The following is a 22,867-nucleotide window of genomic DNA, read 5'->3' as shown; positions in this document are numbered from 1 at the left end:
AAGAGAACAGAGGAAAGACTGAGCTCGCTCTCACACAAGGCTGACTTGGCAGATCATTCATCCACCAAGGACAGTGTGATGCCTAAAGCACCTGGCTGATTCTATCAGACATTAAAACAAACAAGAAGTAGATAAAAGCACATGATTTCATCTGGATAGCATTCTGGCAGATGCTGGGAAAGCCAGCTTCCTGTTCCCATCAGGAAATCGAAGCAGAAGCCCAAAGCAGTTACCTGAATACGCTTATCAAAGGCATCCACAACCTTTAGAGGTGCTAACAGTTACGCAGGGGCTCAGCCCCAGCAGAGGTGTCTCTACGGACCCGCTACTCCACCCATTAAGCTCAGGGGACACGGATGAGGAGAGGGCAGAAAGACAGGAAGACTCGGACAATGGGGAAGAGATAATCTTCTGGACATTTGAACTCAGCAGCTATGGCTGCCTGCACAAGACCTTCACAAGTTCCAGACAGTTAAAATTTCAATAAAGTTTGGGGAAAGGCTCTTGAAGAAGCCCCAGCCGGGCTGAAGGAGCTGTTGGCAGTTGACAGCCACTAGAGGAGGGTCAGTTTTCTGTGTGTAGGTTGTCTGTGTCCCAGTAGATGACCTCACACTCACACTCACACACATATGGGTAGCATCAATTTCAAAAGGAGTCTTGCCAAACAAGGGGAGAACACTGTTTTACTAAGGTTCCCCCTCCCAGAAAATCAGTAGAAGCCTTCGTTGTGCCAAAAAAATGTCCCAAATCATTCTTCTATTCCAGGTCTCTGCAGCAGTGTTAAGTAAGGTCTCGATCATCAGCCAGCTGCACCATTTCTTTTTTTTTTTCCGTTTTTTTTTTTGGGGGGGGGGGTTTGAGACAGGGTTTCTCTGTGTAGCCCTGGCTGTCCTGGAACTCACTCTGTAGACCAGACTGACCTCGATACCCCTGCCTCTGGCTCCCAAGTGCTGGGATTAAAGGCGTGCACCACCACTGCCTGGCTCAGCTGCACCATTTCTTTTTCAGAAACACCATTCCCGTCTAAAACCTTTCTCACATTCTTGCTTGTAGCTGCAGCTGAACTCCGAGGAAGTGCGATAGCGTTTCCTTTAGAGATTAACTCATCTTTCTAGGCTTGATACGCTGAACACACAACACTTGTCCTGTCCCAAACCCTGTGGTTCAAGCCGAGAGAGCCCTCGTTCTGAACCACGGTGTTGTTGGAGACGTGGACACAGACATGGGCTCCTGTGGAGCCCAGTCTTGAAGTGGAAGCCGGCTCTAACAGCCTTGGCCTTGATCTGGGCGTTGCTAGGGGTGGTTCAGGTAGCATCCTACGCTGTTCAACCAGAGTCTCTATCTCTTTTCAAGGAGACTCAGTCCTACATTGGTGTGATTGTAGTGCCAACGAAGGGTTCCCAGTCATGGCAGGCCCTCGGAGTGAGGTGGACAGTTTCCGGAATGTGGGTAGTTTGGTTGCTTAGAATGGTCTTTGTTCTTGTGGAAAATGACAAGGACATTCCTAGGTGACACAGGAAACTATGCAAATTTCCCACAGTGGAACGACTCGGTGCAATTCGTTAACACGGAGGCCACACAGATCTGAAGGGTCAGAGGCATCTGTTTGCATGCATATTAATATTTGTGTTTCAGTCTACTTTGAAGTTTTAAATAATTATCTCTCTTTTTTTTTCAAAGTCCAAGGCGCTTGGTATTCTTTCCACCCCCCTTTGGGGACAATTCTTTTTTGTCTCGGAAATTATCTTTATTAATAAATAAGCAATTATTTTTCCAAGGAGACACCCAACGTGTTTATAGGCCCAGACAAAACTCATTAACCTACAATGGCGGTGCCCTTAGGAGTTCTGTAATATACTGTTCAACTCCCTGAAACAGCTTTTAAGAACTCTATCCTTCCCCAAATGTTGCTTCTCAAAATTAGGACCATAAGCAGCAGTGTCTTCTCCTCAGGACCTGGGGATGGAGGGCCTTTGCAATACAATATAGGCATAGTGCACCCCGCCACAGTGCACACCCATCACAGTGCACACCCCACCTCAGCACACCCCACCACAATGCACTCCACCATAGTGCACCCCAACACAGCGCACCCCGACACAGTGCACCCTGAGACAGTGTACCCCACCACAGTGTACCCCGCCACAGCACACCCCGCCACAGTGCACCCCACCACAGTGCACCCCGACATAGCACACCCCAACACAGTGCACCCCACCACAGTGCACCTCGATACAGTGCACCCTGCCTCAGCACACCCCACCACAATGCACCCCACCACAGTGCACCTCAACACAGCACACCCCGCCACAGTGTACCCCAACACAGTGCACCCCACCACAGTGCACCCATCACAGTGCACCCCTACACAGTGCACCCCACCACAGTGCACTGACCACAGTGCACCTCGACACAGTGCACTGACCACAGTGCAGCCTGCCCAGCGCACTCCACCTGAGCATTATTGTGCTTACGGGTTTTTTGAAACCACACTTATTTCCTATAGTCATTAGTTGGCCATGATTGCAAGATTTTGGCAAAAATCAATAAGGTCATTTCTTTATTTTATCATATATGAGAGTTGTCTGGGTGAATGTATGCCATATGTATGTATGTATGTATGTATGTATGTATGTATGTATGTATGTTTGTTTGTTTGTTTGTATGTATGTTCCTTTAAAAACAAGAAGAGGGTTTTGTACCCGCTGGAGCTACAGTTACAGGTAGCTCCATATTTTACCACCACAGACCAAATACTTTCAGATCAACTTTGAGAAGAAGGTATTGTCCCTGGGTCGCCTTCCCTGCTGAGGGAGATGTGGGGTGGGCTGTGGTTTCTGACTCAGGCCTGCTAGGGCAGGAGTGTGTGCAGCCTTCACCTCCCCCAACCCCCCCCCGAGTCGCACCCCCAGTGCTGCTGTCTGTCAGGTCAGGCCTGTGGCACCTAGGAGAGGGTGTCCTTAGATCCCCTGGATCTGGAGTTACAGGTGTTGTAAGCCGCCAGCTGTGGGTGCTGGGGACTGAACCCTGATCCTCTGTACGTGCTGAAAGCATTCTTGACTGCTGAGCCTTCTCTCTAGTCCTAACAAAGTCATTTATCATAATCAATTGGCAATCTAGAACTTTAAAAGTATCACATGTCTTCTTTTAAGTTGTGTGCAATTGAGCATATTAAACATATTACATGTAAACACATAGCACACATCTATAACACACATGTTCTAAGTAGATGGGAAAAGCTAATTTTGCCTAATGCTATTCTCTCTCTCTCTCTTTCTCTCTTTCTCTCTATTCTCTGTCTCTAACTGTGTGTGTGTGTGTATGTGTGTGTTTGTGTGTGTGTGTGTGTGTGTGTCATATATGCACATAAGTGTATGTAAGTGCATGCACCCGTATGTATACAGAGGAAAGCCAGAAGAGGGCATGGGTGTATTCTGCAGTCTCTCACCACCATATTTTTTGAGACAGAGTCTCTCACAGAGCCTGGAGCTAATTCATTCTTCTAGGCTTGCTGCCCAGGGGCCCCCAGGGGTTCTCCTGGCCCCTCCCCAGCACCAGGCTTCACCGGTACAAACTGCGGCTGCCTACCCAGCTGTTCCCATGGGTCGCTGACCTCCGTTCCTCATGCTTGCCCTGCAGCCATTGGCTGAGCCACCTCCTAGCCCATATTTCACGACTTTTGAAAAATTTAAAATAATACGGTGTAAGCGATGAAGAGAAGAGACGAATATGTAAATAAGTCAAATTCTTACTCATCTTTCTCTCACCCAGAATATCGCCAATATTTCGGATGAAGACACACACCTTCATATTTTACCACCACAGACCAAATACTTTCAGATCAACTTTGAGAAGAAGGTATTGTCCCTGGGTCGCCTTCCCTGCTGAGGGAGATGTGGGGTGGGCTGTGGTTTCTGACTCGGGCCTGCTAGGGCAGGAGTGTGTGCAGCCTTCACCTCCCCCAGCCCCTCCCCCCCCCCCAGTCGCACCCCCAGTGCTGCTGTCTGTCAGGTCAGGGCGTGTCCCGACACAGCCTGCCTGCCTTCCAGGAGCATCGCCTCATCCCGGGCTTGTCACTCACGGTCACTATCACATTCTCTCCAGACGAGTGGCGGTACTATTATGACTGCATCCGCATCCATTGTAAGGTGAGTTTCTACAAATTGTTGCTTGTCAGGGGTGGGAGTGGGGCAGAAGGGTGAGGGGACACTTTGTATCCTGATCCCGAGGGGGGGGAAAAGGACAGCTAGACACACCTGTGGGTTCTCAGTGTTGTGAGAGGCCAGGTGGCCCACAGCTGTGCCTTCCTCCCAGCTGGGAAGATACTAGAACATGGTGATCCTGGGCAGGACCACCTACCTGCACGGTAGGTCTCTCTCTGCTGGCTGTGCCTGACACTTAGCACATCATACCTTGAAAGGAAGAAGGAAGAGCCAGGGTGACCCCCTCAGCACTTTCCGGGTGGTTTATGAGGCTGTAGGCTCAGGGCTGCGCCTGTATCCCAACTAGGAGGAGGTTAGGCCCCAGGGACCGTGGGAAGACACTACCCTGCAATGCCCAGCTGCCTTAACCAAACTTCCATTTATCCTGTGATGGTAGGGCCCTGTGAAAGCTTTGTCAAATAACCTTAATGTGCTCCTTTAAGTGCAGGGTTAGAAAATAAATAGTGCCCCATTCTGTAGTTATAAACACTGGCGACTGGCCCGAGACTCCAGCAGCAATGTCCACAGACAGGCACGGAATCTCCGTCCTTAGAGAAGTGGGGCCCCCAGGCCTGAGGTGCTCGCTGGCTGAGCTCTCGGGAGCCTAGTTCAGGTCTCTTCGTTCACCCTTCAGCCCTGGCCTGAGTGAGCAGCCCCCGAAGTCCCCTCCACTTGTCTTTTTGTCAAAGGCGCAGTCTTTCAAAGTTCAGAAATCCCCAAGTTAACCTCACTCAGTGGGAGGCTACAAATTTTGCAGCAGATGAGTTTCCTTTTTCTTTCAAACTCTGATTGCTTATCACTTGTGTAGTAAGGTCTGGCTTGAAGAATCTTCCCTTTGGTTTTCCTAATTGGTTTGAAATTTCAGCACTGAAGAGGATCTCGAGTTCAAGGCCATCCAGGGCTGTATAGACAAACCTCGTATAAAAACTAAAGTCAAGGCTAGGGAGACAGTTTCATGGTTAAAGCAATGAGTTCAAGTTCCCAGAAGCCATGTGAAAACACAGGCATGAATGTGTGTGCCTGTATCCCTAGCACCAGGCCGTGACAGAGACAGGAGGACTGCAGGGACTGCCTAGGGTCATTGAGAGACCCTGTCTCGCGGGAATAAGGCAGATAGAGCAAGGCATTTCCCCCTGGCCATTCACAGGCGTGCACACCAGCACACACATGTGCAAACACCACACACATACACAAGACTAAAAACCAAGCAAACAAATACACAAGAAACCCCGTACATTCATAATAAGATCCAAAGCTACACTTGATACATGCCAATGAGTAACTGAGAAAAAATAAGATAGCTTCACTGTCAAGAGGAAACAGTAAGAACGAAGTCCCCATTTTCCATAATCAAAATGTTATGTTTCTGTAGAAATACTCTGGAGAATATTTCATGTGTACAGTTTATAATACTCTACAGTTAATAGTATGTGATAGTCTTGAGTCCGAGCCAAGGTGTCTCAGACAGTGTTGACTGGCATGGCTTGGACTCACGGCATACATGATGCATGTGTGCATGCCCTGTCCTCAGAACCAAGGCTGCAGTGATGTCAGGAGATGAACCATAGACAAGCATTACCACAAACATCTCAGATTCACCCACATTTGATTTTAAGTTAATCGTGTAGTCCTTGTGCATTTGGACCTTTTACTATTAGCAAATATTTTATAACACCATATTCAGTTCTGTGATCGCATACAGAGTCAAGAAGCCGGAGTATAGAACCACTGAGCATGTTTCCTGCCACTGGGAATGGTCACAAAGCTAATAAAGATATGCCATATTGATGCAGTACATGTTTATGTTTTAGGGCTGTAGCCTGCTTTGACTTTTACAGATATCCTTAAGGGAAAGTATAACTATATCCACATTGTTGAGGATCATACAAACCTGGAGAAATCAAAGACCCTTTTCAAGGTCACATGGTCCTTCTTTATAACTCCCCCAGGTGGAAGCAGACAGAGCAGCCAGGAGGATTACCTTTAGCTTTTATGGGTGATAGCGAACATTGTTCCAGTAAGATAGATTTAAACATCTTTGTGTTTTGTTCATGGCTAAGAAATATTATTTCCTAGGGGCTGAGAGTCAGCTCAGTTGGTAAAGCACTCACTGTGCAAGCATGAAAATCTGAGTTTGATCCCTAGGACATACATTTTTTAAAATGTTGATATGTACTTGTGATCTCATTGCTGGGAGGAAGAGGAGGAGGCAGACATTAGAGGGTCCCTGGGGTTCTCTTGCTGGCTATTTGGTAAGTTCCATGAGAGACCTTACCTACATAATAAAAAGGTGATTGGTACCTAAACAGTGATATCCAAAGTTGTCCTTTGACTTCCATATGTGAGCATCCACACACATGCAAATGGACATATGTGCACATGTCCACACACATACATTCACAAAAGAAACCCAGTATTTCTAATGTTTTACTTAAAGCACCAAGGTTTCCTAAGGAAATTCTTGAATGACTAAAAAAGTTCAAAATGATAGTTTTCCAAACACTAAACTTAACTTTCCTCCACACTAATTCCAGGGAGATGACACCTTGCTTGTTCCCATTCATGCCTACCCTGTCTTGAATAACCTGGACTTCCCCACGTTTATAAATCTATCAGATGTCTTCCTCGGAGAGAGGTGAGTTCCCAGAATGAACCAGTAAGACACCACAGGATGTGGAAAATCTAGAGGGCTGGAGAGGCGGTTCAGCAGTCGGGAACACTTGCTGCCCTTGCAGAGGGCCAGAGTTCGGATCCCAGCCCCCACACCATGTGCCGTACAGTCACCTTAAGCTCAGCTCTAGGGGGCCCTGCACCCTCTTTTCACTTCTGAAGACAGACATGTGCATATACACATAAATAATTTTTTAAATTAAGAAACATATAAGTGAGGCTGAACATAAGAACATAAGGACCGGCCTCAGCTTGGAGAGGGATTCTGAGGAAGGGGTGCCTGGGAGCAGCAACACAAACGACTTGAAGTCAAATTGTGGGTTACAGCCAGGCAGTGGTGGCACACACCTGTAATCTCAGCACTCTGGGAGACAGAGGCAGGCAGATTTCTGAGTTCGAGACCAGCCTGGACTACAGAGTGAGTTTCAGGACAGCCAGGGCTACACAGAGAAACCCTGTCTAGAAAAAAACCAAAAAACCAAATTGTGGGTTACAAGCTTCCAGATTACTCTCTCTCTCTCTCTCTCTCTCTCTCTCTCTCTCTCTCTCTCTCTCTCTGTGAGTGTGTGTGTGTGTGTGTGTGTGTGTGTGTGTGTGTGTGTGTGTTCTGCTCTCAAGACAGCCTTTTGTGGCAATTCTAAAAACTCTCTCTGGATAGCTTATCTCTTTCAGATCAAAAGCCCAGCCTTTTATTTACACGTCAGTTCAGCCATCACCCCAGGTTTCCGTTTGATTCTCCCATGAATCAGCATCCTGTGACCCCAGCCCCTTGATTCTTAGTAAGAGACATTTTTTTAAATAACATTGCAATGGAATTCAGAGATCTGCCTGCCTTTGTTAAACTTAGACAATAAGCTAGCTGGGTGGAATTCAGCCCTAAAATTACCATTCCTACCATGCCTGGGCCTGGACCTAAACTCCCTCTGCCCCAGTCTGACATTGAACTCGGGAATCTGCCTGCCTTTGTAAACACAAACAATAAACTTAGCTGGGTGGGAGCTTGCCCTGTCTTCGCCACTCCCCAGATCTCTTTATCTCCTTCCTTAGTATCTTTCTGATAAGCTGCCTCATAGTGCAGCTGCCTCTGTTCCTTTAGGTCTGCAAAGTTTCAATCCATATTGCATCCTTATATTTTTCATAGTTGAGAAATTACACTGGGCTCATGTTTTCAGAGTTCTTTCCCACAGCCTTAAGGGTCTCAGCGTTTACAGTTTGCTGAGACACAGACACACCCTTGCCTCCTAGACTCGTGCTGTCTCTGATTATCATGAAGTCATTAACCTTGTCAGGAAGAACATTCCCCAATAACCTTGTCAGGGAGAATATTTCCCAAAGGAGGAACATGAGGTATAATATGTATTTTCATACAAACAAGCCCTATGCCCACAGCAACTATGGGCACTCATGAAGGCTCACACCCTGCTGGCTCTGTTCCAGGGGTGGGAACCAAGTCATACCATTCCAGCCCTGGCCAAGCTGGACTCAGCATGGGGCTGGGGAGATGGCTCAGTGGGTAAGAGTGATTGCTTCACAATCATTAGGACCTGAGTTCAAATCCCAAAGTATACAAAAAAATTAGTAAGAACCCATGCAGGAGTAACTCAAGTACTGGACTTGACGGACTAAGGAGGATCACAGGGTCTTTATGGCTATCCAGTCTAGCAGAAAAATGACAAGGTTGAGTGTGCTGATACAGTTTTTGTCAACTTGATACAAACTGAAAAGAGAGACCTTCAGTTAAGAAACTGCCTTCATCAGCTTGGCTTCTAGGTAAGCCTGTGAGGTTTATTGTTATTGTGATGATGATGACGATGATGATGATGATGATGATGATGATGATGATGATGATGATGGATTGATTGATTGATTGATGTGGGAGGGCCCAGCTCACTGATCAGGTGCCAACCCTGGGCAGATGGTGCTGGACTAAGAAAGCAAGCTGAAGGAGCCATGGGGTGTGAGCCAGGAAGCAGCACTCCTCCATGGCCTCTGTTTCAGATCCTGCCTCCGGGTTCCTGCCTTGGCTTTGCTTTGTAACACACTGCTATAAGACGAAATAAACCAGGGCTGGAGAGATGGCTCAGTGGTTAAGAGCACTGACTGCTCTTCCAGAGGTCCTGAGTTCAAATCCCAGCCACCACATGGTGGCTCACAACCCTCTGTGATGGGATCCAATGCCCTCTTCTGGTGTGTCTGAAGACAGCTATAGTGTACTCACATAAATAAAATAAATCTTTAAAAAATAAGATGAAATAAACCCTTTCCTTCCTGAGTTGCTTTTGGTCATGGTCTTTATCATAGCAGTCGGGAAGCAGACCGGGACACGCACGGCTCAGTGAGAGGTCCTATGTGAAGGGAATGAGGGGGCAAATGAATAGAAGAAGCTCCCTGGCATCCTTGTTTGGTTTCCACACAGAAGCACGTGAGAGTACACACCTGTACACACACATGCACACATCACACAAGACATGCAGACCCACACCCACACAAACACCCCCACAAGAGAAACAAACATACACTTGTGTTTTTTCTGATGAAAGTTCATCCTTCCACCTCAATTAGGCAGGATTTACAGCAACAAAAGCCAAAACAACATGACTTAAACAATTCAAACAAAACACTGATAGGAAAGACAGGGCATCCAGCTGGGTATGTCTGGATCAGCCTGGCTCTCCCTATGTCCTCTTTCTGCTACCTGCGAGGTCCTTCTCATAGGGCCTGCTCGTGGCAGATAAGACAGCAGCCCATTCTAACCTGGAATAGAAGGCAGCAAGAGGGGCTGAAGAATTAGGCCAACACTCACGACTGTGTCCACCAGAGCAGCTTGGATCACATGACTTCCCCAACCCTCACGTTCTCCTCACCAGTCCTCCTTTAGAAGAAAGGAAAGTGAGTGAGACCAGATCTCAGAGCTCAGATTCCCCCCTTCCCTCCGAGGAAATGGCTAATTATCCCAATTGTGGTTCAGTTTATATCCCATCCTGTATGTGTGGGGTGTGTGTGCATGTGCATCTGTGTCTGTGTGTGTGCATGTGTGTGGTGTCTGTGTGTGTAGATGTGTGTGTGGTATCTCTGTGTATGTGTATGATTGTGTCTGGTGTGTGTGTGTGTGTGTGTGTGTGTGTGTGCATGTGTGTGTGGTGTCTGTGTGTGTGTCTGTGTGTGTGTCTGTGTGTGTGTGCATGTGTGTGTGATGTCTATGTATGTGTGTGTGTGTGTATGTGTCTGGTATCTGTGTGTGTGTGTGTGTGTGTGTGTGGTGTGTATGTGGTGTCTGTGTGTGTCTATGTGTGTGTGTGTGTGGTGTCTCTGTGTGTACGTGTGTGTGGTGTCTGTGTGTGTGATGAGTATGTGTGATATCTGTGTGTGTGCGTGTGGTGTGTGCGTGTGTGTGTGTGTGTATAGTATCTATGTGTGCGTGTGTGTGTGTGTGTGTGTGTGTGTGTGTGTGTGTGGTGTCTATGTATGTGTGCATGTGTGTGTCTATGTGTGTGTGTGTGGTGTCTATGTGTGTGTGCATGTGTGTGTCTATGTGTGTGTGTGTGTGTGGTGCCTGTGTGTGTGTGTGTGTGTTGAGGGGAGGGGTGCCAGAAGATAACCTCAGACATTGTTCCTCTGGTGCTATTTGCTTTTTATTTATTCATTTGAGACAGGGTCCTTCATTGGCCTGGAAACTGCCAGTAAGCCCCAAGGATCTGCCTGTCCCCACCTCCCCAGCGCTGGGATTACATATGCGCACACCATACCTGGCTCTCTACTACATGGGTTCTGGGGATCAAAGGCAGGCACTTTGCCAACCGACCCATCTCCCCAGCTCTGAGTATCTCATTCTTTCAGCAGATACTAAAGACCTACCAGTAGGCATAGTGCCATCTGCCCTAGAGATGCCACCGAGATGCTATTTGCCTGCTGGCTGTGTTGGTTGTTTAAAGCTTGAAATACTCAGCCCAGGTTTCATAGAGAGAGCTGCTGACTAAAAGAAAAGTATTGAAATCTGGGCCAGGGAGATGCGCCTGCTTCCAAATCCGACAACTGAGTTCCATCCCTGAAATCCACAGGGTCGAAGGAGAAAACCCCCCTCCCACAAGCACACACATGTCACGGCACACATGAGATATGCTCATTGGACAATAAAATGAAATTTTAATGTGAAAAATATCAAAGGTCTTTCTGCACCAGTAGGAAATGCCGACTGTCCTGAGAACTTCATCTCTCCACCCCAGGTGTCTAGTCCGCCCTGGCCACCTTCCCTCCTTTGTTATGACAAAATTCCCCAAAAAAGGAGACTTAAGGGGGAGATAGGATGAGAGAGCTAGAGCCCCTCATAGTGTCACGGTGAGGAGATGTGACAGCAGGCAGGGAAGGCGTGGCCATAGGAGCAGGAAGGTGGCTGGCCATCCTCATCCAGACACAGGAGCCAAAGAGAGAGCTGTAAGTGGGGTGAGAGGTAAACTCCAGAAGCCCACGCCCACTTACGTCCTCCAGCAAGGCTCTACCTCCTAACAGCTCCACAACCTTCCCGATCACAGCACAGAAGGGGACCAGGGGTCAGTCCACATCCAAGCACAGCATCCCCTGAGTCGCCATCTCCCAGCACGTGACTGGCGTGTTCTTGGCCCATTCCTTCCCGTTCCCCGTTTCCCCAGAATCATCCTGACAGAACTCCATGCCTGTACTTTCTCCGTCCTTCTCCCTCTCAAACCCTTCTGTCTAAACTGTCAGCTCGCTGCGCCTTGTGAGATTAGTAGCCACCTCCTGCAGGTGGGCAAGGCTGGGTATTTTATCAAAACCAGTGTGTTGGGGAACAAGAAGTCCTGATTCTTAGTTCTGTCTGTCTCTGCAAGCCACCTCCTGTTTGGGTCATAAGCGAGGCTTACGGGTTGAAGGGGGAAAGATGGCGTAAGAGAGCAGTGCAGTCAGCGTGCCTCACACTGTGGACATCAGTCAGCAGCCCTTGAAAGAGATGCCCTCCTCCTAGAGCCCTCCCCCCAAGCTATTTTCCACATAATGCGTCTCATTTGTATTCAGAATGAAAAACTCAGCTAAACAATTTACTTAATTGAGTTACTGTTTATAATGGCGTAATATATTTTTAAAAATCTCCTAAAAGATAAACACGCTATTTTTCTCCTGCAGACATCCTGGCAGCAGGCGGTACCTTCCCAAGACTTTCTGCCTTTAACAGGCTCCTTAGCAACATTCAGCCCCTCAGACCCTTCTTTGCTTCTTTCGATCTCAACCATCCGCTACTAGAATGATAGCTTTGAATAGGCATTTGGATGGGTTCTTTATTCAGCGTTCATTCAGTCAGTCAGTCCTTCAGTCATTTGTCGAAGGCTTGATGTGTTAGGTACCATCTCATAACAAAACACCAGTGAGTTATAAAGGACAGTGATGTCACCTCTCAGTTGAGGAGACTGATGAGACCATGGTGCCCACATCCCTCAACTTCTAGGTAGAGCCTAAAGGAGGTAAAAGGGACAGGAAGCAGGGGCCTTTGTCAGTCATGTCACTACTGCGACACAAAGGGAGGAAGGGAAGCTTTATTCTGACTCACACTCTGAGGGTACACTCCATCACGGTGGGGAGAGCTGCTCACACGTGACCACAGCCAGGTCACAAAAAGACGAAGGCTGGCTCTCAGTTTGCTTTCCTTTCTATTGAGTCCAGAACCCCCGAGCCTTGGCATGGTGCTGCCCACATCCAGAGTATGTCTTCCCTCCCCAGTTAACCCCAACCAGAAACTCTCACAGGTATGCCCTGAGGCTTGTCTCCTCCTTAGGAGTCTAGATTCTGCCAGATTGGCAGTCAGCATTGACCACCTTCGCTGTGCCCCTTACAAATCTGTGTGCCCTCCTCCGCTGGGCATTATAAACAGAAACTGAATCCAAAGAGAGAGAGTGAAGATTCTTGAGCTAGGCCTTCATGAGGCCTATGCCTTTCTTCTCTTTTTTTAATATGGATTTTGGGGATCGCAGTCGGGTCCTCAAACTTTGGAAGGCAAGCACTTTACCAACTGAGCCATCTTCCCAGCACTGTATATGTGTTCTCTTAAAATGTCTCAGTAAGATAGCCATTTTGTCTACCGAAGAGGACCCACCCTGCATTATGAAGAAGTGAAAAGCAACAGGAAGACCTAAACCACCGGACAGCAGGGTCCCAGCTTTGTTCTGTTGCTGTAACAAATAGTCTGGTCAAAATCACCTTAGATGGGGGAAGGTTTATATTGGCTTGGGACTCCAGGTCATAATCCATCACCAAAAGAAGTCAAGGCAAGAACTTGAAGGCAGGGATGTTTGATGTTCCATGCAACATGACCTCCAAATAAGGAACTCACCCCACAGCCAAGAAGTACAGCAGGAACCATGGAGAATGCTGGGTGCTGGCTGGCTGGAAGGCTGGCTTCTAGTTAACTATCTTTCTAAAGTGGTTCAGGACCATCTGCCTAGGGGTGGTTCCACCTACAGTGGGCTGAGCCCTCCTATACCTACAAACAATTAAAACAGTCCCCCAACCCCAGACATGCCAGTAGGCCAACTTGATCCAGACAGTTACTCCGCCGAAGCCTCTCCTCTTGCATGACTCTAGGCTGTGTCAAGCTGACAGCCATAGCCAATCAGGACAGGGGATTCAAAGGACTCCATTTTCCCCTTTGCTCATAAAAGAATTTGGACAAAATTGTCAAAAGTTGGAGATCTGTGTTGAACTGGCTCATGCAGCTTTCTTACTGAGGGGGTAGTTCTGGGGAGGAACAACTGTGATCTGACCAAAGCCTCTCTGTAGCCTGGACAGCGTCTCCATCCATCTTCCTCTGGGTTACACAGTGGGCTTGTTCACATTTATCATCTACATTTTTGGGTGGCTTGTTCTGGCTGTTGTAAAGTTTCCCTTACTGAGACAAAATGCTGTGAGCACACTTGCCAGATAGCCATAAACAACTTTGGTGGCTTAAGATCTGCTAAAATGTACCCTGACATTCTCTGTAAATAAGAAAGCTGAATTCCTCCATCTGTCCAACATCCCGCAAGTCAAACAGTGTCGCTGGCTGCAAAGATCTTGAAGCTTTGTATTCCTCCGTGGGCTCGCTTTATAATTTACAACCAGATAAACTCAACTGGGCTGGCTTGTCAAACATGGCAGTCATGGGTTTGGGTGAGAGGCTCAGTGAGAAAGAGCTTGCTGAACAAGCATGAGGACCTGAGTCTAGACAGCAGCACCCAAGGAGAAAGCTAGGTGTGCACCCGTGTGCCTGGCACTAGGAAACTGAAGACGGGAAGATGCCGGGAGCCAGGAAGCCAAATCTGTGAGTCCCAGACTCAGTAAGAGACTGTCTCAGAAAAAAAGGTGGAGAGTGACAGAGGACAACACCAAGGTAGACCTCTGGGCTCCGTACACATGTGAACACAGGAACACATACATGCACTTCCCACACACAACACTAGATAGTCTCTGAGAGTATTGTCGCCACAATGCAATCTCATCCTTCCTGTGTATCAAGATAAAGGACACACTTGTATTAGATATAGAAAGTGTGTGCCATTCCACTCTCCTGGCTCTAAAAGGCTTCCGATTAAGTCATCTTTCTCTGCAGTTCAGCAACACTGCTTTTCTGGCTGGGCGTGATGACATACACCTGGAATCCCAGCACTCTGTGGATAAAGGCAGGAAGAGGAAAATTTAAGTTCATCCTCGGCTGCATAGTGAATTGAAGGCTAGCCTGGGCTACGACACATGCTGTCTCAAAACCAAAATGTGTCTTTCTGGTGCCACGTAGCTAGCAGAAGCCACTGACAATGTTCTCCCATCATTCGCTCTTCCTTGCACCCAGCAACAACTGACAACCAGTCAGCTAGTGAGTTATGGCTGCCTTGTGATGGTTCGTCTTGCCAGCCTGATAGGGCTCATAATCTTTGTTGAAACAGAACTCTGGGCCTGTCTGTGAGGGAGTTCCTAGACTGGATTAATTGAGGAAGACTCACACAGAAGGTGGGCAGCACCCTCCCATGGGCTGGGGTCCTGGATAGAACACAAAGTAGGTGAGCGAACCCCAGATCCATCGCTTCATCTTGATGGTGGATGTGATTTGTGCTTTTTACCTCTATGCTTTCCCTGACGCGATGGTCAGTATCCTCAAACCAAGAGCCAAAACGCTCTTGTTACAACAATGAGGCATTGGACCCTGTGGCTTACTTGAGGTGTGGGAATGGCCAATGTCAGAATGTGTTGTCCAGCCCCTGGCTTGCTTGGGAATGTGTATTCTCCAGTGAGCGCTGACAGGGAAGATCAATGACACAGACATCAGCCAAGCCCAGCTTGCTCTCTGCCGACTCTGAGCCCTTCTGGGAGGCTCAGAGAACCAGCTGCAAGAGGTCACAGCAAACACATCAGTAGAAGGCTACAAATCCCGCTCTGTGACGAGCCTCAGAGGCCAATTGTCAAGAGAAAAACTGTTCTTCCCCATACTGAGGACTCTGTTTACACACCCCAGATTCTAGGTAGAACTGAAGAAGCATTAGTGTTTTATTAAAGTGTTCTCGTGTTGGCAAAGTTAACAGCACATTGAAGAGACTTAAGAAAAGAGACAGTTTTTAATATACAATTCTGCAGAAAGACACCAGCAGAGAGAGAGAGAGAGAGAGAGAGAGAGAGAGAGCAAAAATGGCCAGCACACTGATTTGTACAACACAGTGGTTTTCTTATATGCAGTGGACAATAACAATTTGTTTCTTACACAATTATAAGGATGAGTTTACCTTTGGGAAACGCTTCTTTATTTCAGCTTCGACCTCCATCTCTGGGACAGCAGTTAGCTTCCATCTCACAATCAGTATTTGGATGAAAGAAATGATCATGGTGGAAGAGATGGCTCACTTGTAAACTACTTGCCTTGCAGGTAGGAGGATCTGGATTCAATCCCAAGAAGCCACAGAAAAGCGGGGCTCGGGGTTTGGTGGTCCCCAGATGCTGTATTTGTTTGGGAAGGACTAGGAGGCATGACCTTGTTGGAGGTGTGTCACTAGGAGAGGGCTTTGAAGAAAATTACTACCATTCCCAGTTTGCCCCTGCTTGTACTTCAAGGCATGAGTTCTCAGTTGTTTGTGCCAGCATGCCTTTGCTCCACTATGGTGAACTCTAAGCTAAAAAAGAAATATATACAGCTACGTGCACTTGTAATCGCAGTGCTATGCAGGCAGAGATGGGAGGATCTCAGGGGATAACTGGTCAACCAGCCAGGCCTACTTAATGTGCTCCAGGTCAGGAAGAGAACATGTCTCAACAAACAAGGAGTTGAGGAGCAATATCTAGGGCTGATCTCTAGCTGCTTACACATGTGTGCACCCGTACACATGCATGTATACAAATACACATGCACCTGTGCACATGGGTACACACACACAGAGAGACACACACGCACATGCATACACAATCCCTGTCACTTGACAAGTACCAGTGGTTTTGTTATGTGAACAATTCTCCCCTCCTTTGTAGCTAGAATTTCTTTGATTTAAGATGCTCTGACTGCACACACATCAATCTAGTTGTTCCCCTTGGTCCGGTCTCCTCTTCTGAATCTTAGTGTGAAAGAAAAAACATCCCTAGTCTAAATTCTAGGGATTCCTCTGAACAGTAATGCACAAACCTAAGAGCTTCAGGTGCCATCCAGGAGGACTTGCACCTGAAGACTTGAGCTAATGCTCTCGTCGTCATCGTTGTCGTCGTCGTCGTCGTCGTCGTCTTTCTCCAAAATTCTGGATGTAACAATCCTGGAGAAAGCAATGGAAGGCCCAGCGTTAAAGCTCTGACATGTTCTTCTCCCACCAGCTTCGTTCACATTGTGCAGTTGGCTTGTGTCATGGGTAAAGTGGACTAAATTTATGATCAGCTCCATGGGCAAATGAATGTGTACCGGGGCAGTTAAGAGTAGAACATTTTTCACGATAGGGTCATCCAGTCTATAACTTTTTGGAATGATTCATTCGTTCAGTATCTATGCTCAGACAGCCAAGCTAGCATCACATTCTAAGTCCTGATGACCTTCATTGTTAGAGAAAGTATTCACAAAGACCGGAGAGATTTCTCAGTTCATAACTCAGTGCCAAACAGGCAGAACTGATTTCAGATCCCTAGAACCCATGACCAAAAGCTGGGTGTGGTAGTACCCATGCTTGTGATCCCCATACTGCAAAAGTGGGGATAGAGGGGTCCCTAGGGCTTGCACACATGTGCACACACAAACACACTCATGCACATACACGTACACACACATCCACATACACATGTGTGCGTGTACACACATACTCACACAAAGTATTCGTGAATAAATTGCTAGGCCTACTATTTAAGACTATAATATAAAGAAGGTCAGTGCCTACCTAAAGAACATTCCTCATGGAGCAAAGGAAAGCAAGATGGTTTGCAGCGGCTGAGCAGTGTTCCCTGACCTTCAGAGTGGTGACTATGTGCTCTTCCCTTGCCTTGTCCATGTGGATGCTCTTTCCATCACTAACTAGTAGCCAGTTGGTGTGTGGTAGCCAGTTGGCGTGCGGCTGCTACATCCCAGATATGTAGCACTGCACACATGACATGCGATACATGTGCACAGGTGCACATGAATGTACATGCAGACATACAAGCACACAGGTGCATGTGTTGAGTGCGCATCTTAGAACATGTTGATTGGGTGCTTGTCAAATAGGACATTTTTCCTTCTGTCCTTTCTTTCTTTGTCACATTGTAGCCCAGGCTAGCTTCAAACTCCCTATATAGCACTGAGATTACAGACGTGTGCCATCATGCCCAGCTAGTTTGGTGCTGATATTGGAACCTAGGGCTTCCCGTACGCTAGGCAGGCATCCTGTCAAGTGAGCTCCATCCCAAGTGAGCTCCATCCCAAGCTATGGCCGTCATTTCATGAACAGCTGACTTCTGTCACACATGACCCCCACTTCTTAGCCCAATTCTTAGACACAGCAGTTTCAAAACCAGAGGTATTTGAGCTTCCTTTGTTTCATTTAAAAGCAGTCAGTTTCCTTTCCCCAAGGGAAGAGAACACCAATTGACAATCCAATAACAAGAGGTTATTCCTGAAAACATGCATACAAGTAACATTATACAGACTAAACAGGTTATATCATATAGTTAGGAACACACACACAGCAACAACAGTTAAAGAAAAGAGCCCATGGAGTTGAAAGAGTGTTGAGGAGGGGTATGTGGAGGGTTTAGAGAGGACAAGGAAAAATGACGTAATTATATTATCATCTCCAAAGAGAGACTGTATTTTAAATAAACAAAAGAAATGCACTTCTTATTCCAACAAAGAATGAGCCTTTTTTTTTTTTTGGTGGCTGCAGGCGTTGGGCCACAAGGACAGGCAGACGGTCAGCGGGGTGCCCTGTGGGCTATGTTGGTCAAATGTTATTTCAGGCTCTTGGGCTGGGAGGAACTGTGGTTTTCATGCAATCAGCATGTGGTCGCTTCCACCACATTAGGGCATCTCGTATCTTCCCTTAATAATGACCTACTTTCTCCATATGAAAAAGTCAGCACCCTGAAGGAAGCCTTTTCTTTCCCCCCCAGCTCCACCGACCCTCCTCCCTCCCTGTTACTTACCCCAGCTCGCTTCCTAGATCCTGCCACACAATGACCCTCTTTTCTAGGGTCCAGACAGACAGAGCCTGCTTCCTCCCAGGGAGCAGTCCCTGCATTTCACTCTATATCTGTCTCCACCACCCTACCTTCCCTTCCCTGTGGAGCTGGGAAGCGATGTTTGCTATCAAATGCATTGTTTCTATTAAGAATTTTCTGTTATATGAACTTAACATTTAGTTTTTCCCATGTGTGTTCAATTGTATGTTTATGATCATAGCCTGTGTGTGTGTGTGTGTATGTGAGTGTGTGTGTGTGTGTTCACATGTAGTCCATGCTCATGTGGACTAAAGGTTAGCATTGAGAGCCCCTACTCCCCTGCCCCCTACCTTATTTCTGTAGACACTATTTCTCATTCCAAGTACAGCCAGCCACACCTGGCATCTATATGGATCCTGGGAACCAGAATTCAAGTCCTCAACAGTCTCTCTCTCCCTCCCTTCTTCCCTCTCTCCCTCTCCCTCCCTTCCTTCCTCCCTCTCTCTCTCCCTCCCCCCTCCCTCCTTCCCTCTCTCTCTCTATCCCCTCCCTCCTTCCCTCCTCTTCCCTCTGTCCCTCCCTTCCTCCCTCCCTCCCTCTTCCTCTCTGTCTCCTAAATTCAGTTCTGTTTCAATAATCAGAAAAAGAAGATGTTTTACCAAGTCTGGAGAGGTGAACTTGCTGAATCCAGGCTGTTCTCTGGTGTCTTAAACTGCTGGTCATAATTGCACTTGTGGGTTGTAAAAACGTTGGCAACAGTAAAAGTCTTCCAAATGTACATCTACCAAATTAATTAAAAATCAAATGTGTGTGAATCACAGGTGTTTTGAGCTGTGCTCACCTCTGCTGCATGGAGATAGCACGTGTGCTCACTGAGGCCTCTGCACACAGAACATGTATATTTGGTTTTCTCGTTCTAATTCAGTCATAGACTCTTGTGGTCTTGGTGCTGATTTTAACTGTGTTCACTGAGTTGTATAATTTGGATTAGCTTAATTTTACTGTGTGATGTTTTTATTTGTTTGCAAGTTTTTCTCCCATGAAGTTTATAAAATTAAAAAAAGCAATGATTTAATTATAGAAAGCAAAGACCTGTAATACTAAGTATTAACATCAGTGTCTTAATAGTTTCCTAATGTCAGCATGTGAGTGTGAAACCAGGATCTTTGGCTATAACAGAATTTCTCACAGTTCCAGTGCCCAAGATCATAGTGACAACATGGGCTGGTTCTAGTGAAGGCACACTTGTGGGTTTTCACTTAAAAGAACATTAATCCCAGATTTCCAAGGTCCAGTTGCCATGAGAAAGGTGGGGTTTGTAACTAGGTGTACATAAGGTCATATGGGCAGGCCCCAATACTATCTAACTCCCTCCCCCACTGTGTGTGTGTGTGTGTGTGTGCATGTGTGCATTTGTTTGGTTTGTGGCTGTGCATTTGGGGGTGTGCATTCATGAGTGTGCATTTGTGGGTGTGCATTTTCATCATGCTCAGCTTTATAACGTGGGCAGTGGGTCTCCACCTCAGGTTCTCACATTTGCAAGGCCGATACTCTGCCAGCTTCCCCTCCCCTGGCCCTTCCCTGCTGTTTCATAAAGCACAGTAACTAACAATTACGCTGTCGTAGCGGCCGAGTCCGGCCACTGTGGAACAGCACACGTTTGTCATGCTTATTGTCCCCTGCCCTTCACTCGCTGGCAAAGGAGCCAAATCCAATTATGGTAAAGTGGCCTGGTCACGACACTCTCCAGACACTGAGAGCTTTAAACAGTTTATTTAATTTTAAGTCATCCAATAAGTTCACTCTAAAACAAATCAGAGATGGGGAGAGAGAAATTTATTTATTCTCTCTCTCTCTCTCTCCAGCCTCCCCCTTTCCCTTCCTTCCTTCCTCCTTCCCTCTCCTTTCTTCCTTACAGTGGAGTCTCATGTGTAGCCCAGGCTAACATCAGACTCAGTGTGTAGCCGAGAATGACCTTGATCCTCCTGGATGCTAGGAGTGCATGCTTGCATGTAACAACTCACTTGGTTTATGCCATGCTGGGGACGGCCCCCAGGCCTCGCGCTAGGCAGGCACTTGACCAACTGAGCCACATTCCCAGGTCCCTTCCTCCCATGTGTACTTCCTATAAGGTAAATGTGTGCTCTCTTCTGATGATGAAATTTGAACATAATACAAAGTCTTAGCATTTCAAAGGTTTATGCTGTCATTTAAAAAAACAGGAAGTGACTCTTTTGAAGTATCTAATGTAGTTTTATATGCAATCTTAATGAAATTGATAAAACGAGCAGTAAAGTCAGGAGGCTAAAAGCTAAGATTATCTCCCAGAGCGCTGACTTCCACCTGCTTTTCTGTTTTAATTATCTGATGCTTGTCAGTTAGAGAACTCTGACTTAAGGTCCTAATTGCTTCTGAGGAATAACAAGAATGGAGTATTTTTCTTCACTGTAGATCAGAATTTATCAGTAGGGATTTAGCTTAGAGATGTGTGTGTGTGTGTGTGTGTACGCGCACATGCGCGCGCATGTATATGTGTATGTGTGTATATATGTCTCTATGCACATGTGTGTGTCTGTGAGTGTGTTGCACACATGTATGTCTCTATGCACATGTGTGTGTCTGTGAGTGTGTTGCACACATGTATGTCTCTATGCACATGTGTGTGTCTGTGAGTGTGTTGCACACATGTATGTCTCTATGCACATGTGTGTGTCTGTGAGTGTGTTGCACACATGTATGTCTCTATGCACATGTGTGTGTCTGTGAGTGTGTTGCACACATGTATGTCTCTATGCACATGTGTGTGTCTGTGAGTGTGTTGCACACATGTGTGTATGTGTGTACATGTGTGTTCTTACGTGTGAGTGTGCTTGTGTGCATGTGTGTCCAGAGGCCAGAGGAGAATCTGAGGTTTCCTGATATTTCACCTCAGGATCTCTCCCTGGTCCTGGAGCAAGGCTAGCAGCCATCAAGCCCCCAAATTCTCTGGCCACTTACCCATCACCCAGCACAGAGTTTTAGGTACCCTGAAGCCTTGTCTAAATTTTTAGGTGGGTGCTAGGTATTTGAACTTGGGCCTCAAGCTTGCATAGACAACACTCTTACCTGGCTAAACACGTTTCCAAAGCTGGGAAGGTTTATTTGTTTATTTGAGCTGCTGTCTCAGAAAAGTTTCCCAGACTGGCTTTGAACTTCTGATCCTCCTACATCTGCCTCCCAAGTGCTGGGATTACAGATGTGCACCTCCACTTTCAGCAAACACTAAACAGCTTCTAGTACTGGGCTTGAACCCAGGACCTCACATATGATAAGCATCCCAGTTCCCCATACTGTTGCTGTGTGGTAAAATAGCCCAACAAAAGCAACTTCAGGGAGAAAGGGCCCGGGAGGCTCCCGGTTCCAAGTGTGCCTGCCAGAGCTTGCTTTCTCCCGGTTGTTTGCTTGTTTTCTGCTCTTCTGTGGCTCCGCCTCCCCCACTCAGCCTCTCTGACACCTTTCCCTAACTAACATAATCAAGATCATTCTCCACAGCTGGAGGCATTGCAGGGCATGCCCTTAATCCCAGCACTGTGCGGGCAAAGGCAGCCATGTCTAAGTTTAATGCCAACCTCCCACATGGTCTGGGATTGTGTCAGCTTGGCAATTAAATTAACCATCACACAAGGAGGCAGGAGATGGCTCACTGGTTAATGGTGCATACAGCAGAGACCTCAAGTTCATGTCCCAGCACCCACATGTGGCAGTTTACAACCACATGTAACTCAGCTCCATGGGGTCTCACAGAAACCAGCATTCGTGTGAATATCAACACACACACACACACATTCACACGCACACACACACTCATGCACACACGTACACACTTGAAAGCATAATATTTAGAAATAAAATAAGAGGCTGGAGAGTTAGCTCAGAAATTAACAAGCATTTGTGCCCTTGCACAAGAGCAAGGTTTAGTTCCCAGCTCCTATACGGGTCACATCCACAAATGCATGATAAAAGTAAATAACTGTTTAAAAACCCTCACAAACAAACAGCTAGCCACCATGGTGATGCTACCAAGCCCCAGTCCAGCCCCACCATCCCTGCAGCCCTGACACTGATGAAGGGGCAGGAGTAACTGGGGCAGAGCACAGATGCCGTTGCAACCTGGCGACTTGCATCAGTCTGCCGCCTTCTGAATCACGGTGCTTGGAATGTGGTTCCCTTAAGGAACTGTTTATTTTTCCAGGCTGGCAAGTGCATCGGGAACTTGGCCGCTGGTAATCACCACTAAACAAATACCTCAACACCTTTTTCTGAGAATTATCAGAGCTTAGGACTTCACCGAAAATGGGCCATTTATCACCAAAGGGGAGGACCCCAAG

General features: G+C 47.0%; 1 protein-coding gene across 1 annotated transcript in view; it reads left to right on the top strand.

Moving 5' to 3' along the window:
- The window catches only part of Cfap221 (cilia and flagella associated protein 221), a 79,448-nt gene that overhangs the window by 6,871 nt on the left and 49,710 nt on the right, over window positions 1-22,867 (top strand). Inside the window, exons 3-5 of the mRNA XM_052201188.1 lie at window positions 3,772-3,858; window positions 4,050-4,148; window positions 6,737-6,837. Of these exons, the coding sequence (XP_052057148.1) occupies window positions 3,772-3,858; window positions 4,050-4,148; window positions 6,737-6,837 (287 nt within the window). The remainder of the gene's footprint in view (window positions 1-3,771; window positions 3,859-4,049; window positions 4,149-6,736; window positions 6,838-22,867) is intronic.

Source organism: Apodemus sylvaticus, chromosome 12 (assembly GCF_947179515.1).
Source record: "Apodemus sylvaticus chromosome 12, mApoSyl1.1, whole genome shotgun sequence".
NCBI classification, from domain to species: Eukaryota; Metazoa; Chordata; class Mammalia; order Rodentia; family Muridae; genus Apodemus; species Apodemus sylvaticus.
The sequence above is the reverse complement of the archived record's forward strand: the minus strand, read 5'-3'. Positions and strand labels throughout refer to the sequence as shown.